Here is a 6,870-nt window from a genome sequence, read left to right on the forward strand (position 1 = left end):
CAGGCTCTGCCTTGTCACTGCAATGGACAGGCGCTACCTGCGCTTGCCCTATGCTCGAACACTGTGTCTGAACTATCACTGGGCAACCTTAAGTCTGTGTTAAAAACGCAAAATCCTTTGGTTTTTTTTTTTTTGCCATTTATAGTTAGATCGATCAATCGATTCTTATCTGATTTACACTGGTGTAAACCTAGAGTAACTCCACTGACTTCAGTGAATTTAGTCAGGTCAGAGCAGGCCAGCTTCAGTATTTGGGGGATTTCACAGTAGAACTGACCCACCATGTTTCCGCCACAGAAGGTTATTGCAAACGTGTTCCCAGTGTGCAGAACAGAAAGAAGAATTCCAGTGATCCAGGCACTGGATGCCATTTGGACACAAGCTCTCCTGTTCATTGTCATCTCACAGTGCAGTGGTTGGCAGATGGCGACGTATGAGTAATAGGCCACGATGGTGAGAATAGCAAAGTCAACCGCAGTGAAGAAGATGAAGAGAAAGACTTGGGTAACACATCCAGCATAAGAAATTGACATGGTGTTTAACAGGGAGTTTGCCACGGACTTGGGAACAGTGAGGGAGATAGATCCAAGGTCTAAGACAGACAGATTTATCAGGAAGAAGTACATGGGGGTGTGAATGTGATGGTCAAGCAGTGCAAGGACGATAAGTAGGAGATTCCCTGTCAGGGATACCAGGTAAATCCCTAGAAACAGCACAAAGTGTAAAATACGGAGCCACCGAACATCAGAGAATCCCATTATATATATTTAACATGGTTGTGTGAGGTACCATTCAAACAGTATTTTAAATAAATTTTCTTCTATTGTGCTACAGACTGAGGTTGCTGGTCCTCTTTTCAAGTCAAATCACATTCCTCTGCTTTTCACAGTTCCTCATAGGTCAGGTTTTCTAAACCTTTGATCATTTTTGTTGGTCTCTTCTGAACTCTTTCCAATCTGTCCACATCTTTCTTAAAGTGTGGCACCCAGAACCAGACACAGTACTCCAGCTGAGGCCTCACCAGTGCCAAGTAGAGTGGGACAATTACCTTCCGTGTCTTACATACGACATTATTTTTAATACACTCCAAATGGTATTAACCTTTTTCGCAACAACATCACATTGTTTACTCATATTCAATTTGTGAACCATTCTAGCCCCGAGATCCTTTTCAGCAATGCCACCACCTAGCGAGTGATTCCCCATTTTGTAGTTGAACATTTGATTTTTCCTTGGTAAGAGAAGAACTTTGCACTTGTCTTTAATCAATTCCCTCTTGCTGATTTTAGACCAATTCTCCAATTTGTCAAGGTCATTTCGAATTCTGATCCTGTCCTCAAAAGTGTTTGCAATCCTTCCCAGCTTGGTGTCATCTGCAAGTTTTATAAGCATATTATCTCCTCCGTTATCCAAGTCGTTAATAAAAATATTGAATAATAGCCTTAAAAATGCCACCAGAAAAGTGTTGCAGGTTTTGATCGTAAAACTATGAGTGGAGCTTTTCACCTAGGGGCCTGGAATGAACAATTCCCGTTAAAACTAATTGGAATTTTGGTGGCCAAATATCTATAGGCAACCTTGAAAATCCAATCACTGGTTATTTTGGCCCCTCCATGAACACAAAATAGCCTACATCACCATGAGAGAGGTTGAGTTGTGTTACCCTGAGGTGTTGCCTAATTCAGCTAAAATCTCCCGGAATTAATTTGAATAAAACTTGTCAAAAGCAGAAGAGAGGATCAGAATCCTCCTACACCATTATTTAAAGAATTTTTTTTTTAATTCATAGAAATTTAGAATCTTTTTTAAAAAATCTACCATTTTGTCAATTTTTGGAAAAATGTTGTTCCTATTTTTGGTGGAGATCAAATTAGATTAACAGATTCCATGGCCAGAATGGACAATAGTGACTGTCTAGTCTGACCTCCTGTATAACCCAGCCCACAGAACATCCCCAAAATAATACCTAGAGCAGATCCTTTAGTAAAACATCCAATCTTGATTTGAAAATTGTCAGTGATGGAATCTACAAAATAAGTAATTAATAATAAACTAAGCGAGATATTCAAAGAGGATTAATGGAGCTGGGCACTCCTGTCCTGTCAAAAGACAATGGCATTTAGACACACAAATCCAGTATATTCCTTTGAATATTTCAGCCTATCTGGATAATGAGAGCATGCAGTTACTTTAGAGTAGATAAAACTCTATGAGGGATAGAAACTCACCTTCCTCACACCATAGACCATTCACAAGCTGATGATGAGACTCCGCCATGGGCAGGTTATTCAAGAACTGTCCTGTAAGGGGCCTCTTAAACTTTCCTCTGAATCAGGTGGTACTGGCCACTATCAGGGACAGAATACTGGACTGGATAGTCAAAACCTCTTACCTAGTTAGACAATTCCTATGACAAGCAGATGCTGTCAAATAAAATTGCAATGAATGTTGCACCCACATCAACTCACATGCATTTAATTTACTTTTAATTACTCATTATTAAAGCTGGTCAAAAATGAAAATTATATTTTTATGGGAAATGTCATTGTTTTGTAACATCCCATAATATTGCTTTTGGATGGGGGGTGGGCAAAAAAATGAAACTGGAATTTGAAAAGTGTTTGGTTTTCAATAAACGTCTCTAGTAAAAATGCCACTATATGGTAAATATTTTCTAGTTTTGGGAAAAGATTTCTGATATTGAAAACTTTCCCCCCGAAACCTGAAAAAATATACAAAAATGTTTTCCATTTCCAGGTTTTCATAAAACCAAAAACGACTTCCCCCCACCATCACCACTCATTATGAATTATCCTCCAAGTAACTATTATGCCCATTGGACAGATGACAAACTGAGGAATGGAGCAGTGAAGAGACTGAACAAAGTCAGGGGAATAGTTGGGATCAAATCTCAGGACACCTTGACCCTTAGCTTTTTAATAATTAATTTATTATCTGATAGTTGCACCTGATATGAGAGGCCCTTTATATTATGTAAGACACAGTCTCCGCTCCAAAGAGCTTACAGTAGAAAGACAGGCAAAGGGTGGGAGGGGAAAGACCCTGCTGCCTTGTTTTAATTATGATTATTTTAGTTTCTGAAAGCTCTCCAGGGAACTAGAGGGCAAGAAAATTAATTCTTGCCTTTGGGCCCTTGAGGGCTCCAGTGAGTGAGTCCGACAAACCCGTAGGAAACAGACATGGATAAATCATCTTCCTGCAGCCCCAACATTTTTGACACACAGCTCATCTGCAGAGAGCACAGATCTCACTGTATTTGCAGCAGCTCAGCCTCAGTATGAGGGGGGAACAGCCTCTCATAATACAGTGATAGGGCATTAGATAGAGAGATAGATCGATAGAGCGGTGTGCATGGGGCAGAGAGAGAGGGGTAACCAATTGCAGTCTGTAGATGGAGGAGAAAAGACATCTCAGTCTGGGAGGATTCCACACACACCGGCACCGTAAGTTTGCTCTTGCTATGAAATATATTTGTGAGTTACAGAGTGGCATTTTAAGGAAGAAATTGTAAGTGCCAATAGATTTTTTTTTTCATATTTATACTCTTACCTCAATTTGGGCAAGGGAAACTGAGGCAGTCCAAAGCATTTACCTTAGGAAAGAGGGGGCAGAATATTCGTGACTCAGTTTCCTTCTATTGGGAGTGGGGGAATTGATCAATTTGACACACATAGTTTTTAGAATGGATCGAGGGTTTACATTAAAATTGTCCAAAAATTCTGACAATCACTATCAGCTCGTTGTTGCTTTTCTCTCTGTATACATTAGTTTCTTGTTATTTCTGTTTATCTGTCTGTTTATACTTTTCTCTCTATATTAGTTTGTTTATACTTCTCTATCTACCTGTTAGTTTGGGTTCATTCTGTTTTTCTCTCTCACTCTCTGTATCTTTTCTTACTTGTGTCTCTTTGTTAGTTTGTTGTTAGATCTATCAAACTATCTATCTATCTATCTAGCATCAGTTTGTGTCTAGTTCTCAGTTTATTGTTTCATCTGTCTATTAGATTGTGGCAAAGGTAGTTGAGTCAAGTGGGTTAGCAGTAGTGGGGACAAGGAGCCTGGATTCAATCCCCAGCTCTGGAAATGGAGTGGGGTTAAGTGGGTAAGAGTAGCAAGGAATGACAGCCAGGACTCCTGAGTTTTATATGTGGCTCTGGGAGGAAATTCAGTCCAGTGTGTAGAGGAGCCAGTATTGGGGGGTCTATTTCTGTCTCTCATAAAGACTGTGGGACTGGCACCCCTCATTACTTAGAGCTGAGTGGTTAGGGCTCTCGTCTGGCCAGTGACAAACTCAGACTCCCTCTGACTGATGAAGAGAAGGGATTTGAATTCCCAATTTACAGGAGGGTTCCTGAGCCGCTATGCTATGGGCTGTTCTGAAATGAGACTGTCTCAGTCTCTCCTTTTGAAGCTGCTCCACTTTGTATCAATAATTAAATTGTCATTGGATCAGGGACCAGAACTTGGCTCTACCAGACACCAGGTGAGTGCCCCAAGTACCATGCTGGAGAATCACTCTCACTTGCGTTCACTGGCCCAATGACTCTCCATTGTCACTCGCAGCAATCATTCCTGATGGCAATGGAGAGTCACTGGGATAGGGGCTGAGATGCAGTCTAATGTACACGCTAGAGGAGGGAACTATGAGTCATGATACCTCACTTTGTTCCCAGCTGTGGGAGGGAGTTGAGTCCAGTGAGTAAAGCCAGAACTCTTGGCCTGTATTTCCAGCTCCGGGAGAGGTGTTGGATTTAGTTGGTTAGAGCAGGGAGCGAAATGGGAGTCAGCACACCTGGGATCCCTTATAAGCTCTGGGAGGGAGTTTAGTTGAGTGATTAGAGAAGCAGGAGGGGAGCTGGAATATCTGTCTCTTACAGCGAGCATGGAAATCTGTCTAGAAGAAGGGACAGGGCATCAGGACTGCTGAGCTCTATTCATGATTAGAGTTTACCGCGTAATTATGGTTGAGGTTTGGTCACCTCCATGCGAGATACTGCTCCCATTTAGGGCAGTATAAATGGGGAGTAATTCCATGGCATGCTGTGAAATTACCCCACATTCACAGCAATGCCCCTAACAGCAGAATGTGGCCAGCCAGACACCCGATTCCCCTCAGTAAACTGAGGATAGTAACATTTATACAACATTATACAGAGTTCGCCCACCTTTGGGTGGCAGAGATATACAAATACCTCAAAAGCAATTATTCCTAATTCTCCTCTCCATCACCCTGGTGTAAATTAGTAGTCACTGCACTGGAGTCCATTGAGCTGATTCTACTTTCTCTCACCCCAGTGTAAATCAGGAGTAACTCCATTGGAGTCAGTGGGACTGTTTTCCCCATCCTCATTCCCATATTACATCAATCTTCACAAGTTAAGGGTCTGACACAAGGAAATTAAGGTGGTTTTCACAAAAGGAGAGTTATTTCACTGATCTAATCCTGGCCCTTGCTCTTGTCCCTCCCTCTGCAACCATCACACGATATCCTGAGAAAGAAAACGTCCAACCGAACCACTGTGACCGAGTTCCTTCTCCTGGGATTCTCTGATGTTCGGGAGCTGCAGATTTGGCACTTTGTGGGGTTTCTAGTGGTGTACTTGGCAGCCCTGATGGGGAATCTTCTTATCTTCATGGCCATCGCCTTCGACCACCACCTTCACACCCCCATGTACTTCTTCCTGATGAATCTGTCCATCTTAGACGTTGGCTCCATCTCTGTCACTGTCCCCAAATCCATGGCCAACTCCCTCATGAACACCAGGTCCATTTCCTATGCTGGATGTTTTGCCCAAGTCTTTTTCCTCACCTTCTTCGTGACAGCGGATTTTTCCCTTCTCATTGTCATGGCGTATGACCGATATGTTGCCATCTGCCAACCACTGCACTACGACACAATGATGAACAGCAGAGCTTGTGTCCAAATGGCAGCTGGTGCCTGGATCAGTGGAATTCTCCACTCTGTACTACACACTGGGAACACGTTTGCATTGACCTTCTGTGGAGGCAACATGGTGGATCAATGCTTCTGTGAAATCCCCCAGCTACTGAAGCTCACCTGCTCTGACTCCTATCTGAGGGAAGTTAGGGTTCTTGCATTTACTGTGTTTTTAGTCTTAGGCTGCTTTGTTTTTATGATTGTGTCCTATGTAAAGCTCTTCAAATCAGTGCTCAGAATTCCCTCTGAGCAGGGACGACATAAAGCCTTCTCCACCTGCCTTCCTCACCTCACTGTGGTCTCCTTGTTTGTTTGCACTGTGGCCTTTGCCTACCTGAAACCCACCTCCAGCTCCCCATCTGCTCTGGATCTTGTGGCGGCTGTTCTTTATTCCGTATTGCCACCAATCGTGAATCCAATTATCTACAGCATGAGGAACAAAGAGATCAAAGCTGCCCTGAGGAGACTGACTGGGTGTAGGTAATTCATCAAGAATTAATTTTCTGTCTTTCTCTAATTAAAGTTTGCTTATGTAGTATCTTTAGCTATTCATTAATGTCAGTTATTTTCATAACCACACAGATTGCACACAAACACGTCTGATTTTGACCTAGTTGTACCAATGCAAATCTAGATTAACTCCGCTGATGTCACTGCCGCTGGTGTGATTTACACCAGTAGAAAATCTGGTTCAGTTGTGGAGTAAATGGGTGTAAATTGTGTGCATGAGAGCAATCAGACTTTCATTCTGTGCCAAAACAATACCCGTTACACTGCTTGGCCACTAGCGCCTGTTCCATGGCCACTGAAAAGAATGATGGGAGTTTTCTTGCTTGTGTGTCTAAGTCAGGGAGTGGCTTCATTGGAACCAGAGGAGTCAGACTGGTGTAAGAATGGGGTAGGTGAGAAGA

The 6,870-nt window shown here is 42.5% G+C and overlaps 1 protein-coding gene across 1 annotated transcript; it reads left to right on the top strand.

Annotated features, from left to right (window-relative positions):
- The first annotated feature begins 450 nt into the window (after positions 1-450).
- Positions 451-6,443, top strand: LOC135974517 (olfactory receptor 14A16-like). The gene is made up of 2 exons (XM_065562945.1): positions 451-504; positions 5,520-6,443. Exons 1-2 carry the CDS (start codon positions 451-453, stop codon positions 6,441-6,443), a joined length of 978 nt encoding a protein of 325 aa, XP_065419017.1.
- The last annotated feature ends 427 nt before the right edge of the window (positions 6,444-6,870 follow it).

This window comes from Chrysemys picta, chromosome 12 (assembly GCF_011386835.1).
Source record: "Chrysemys picta bellii isolate R12L10 chromosome 12, ASM1138683v2, whole genome shotgun sequence".
Lineage (NCBI taxonomy): Eukaryota > Metazoa > Chordata > Testudines > Emydidae > Chrysemys > Chrysemys picta.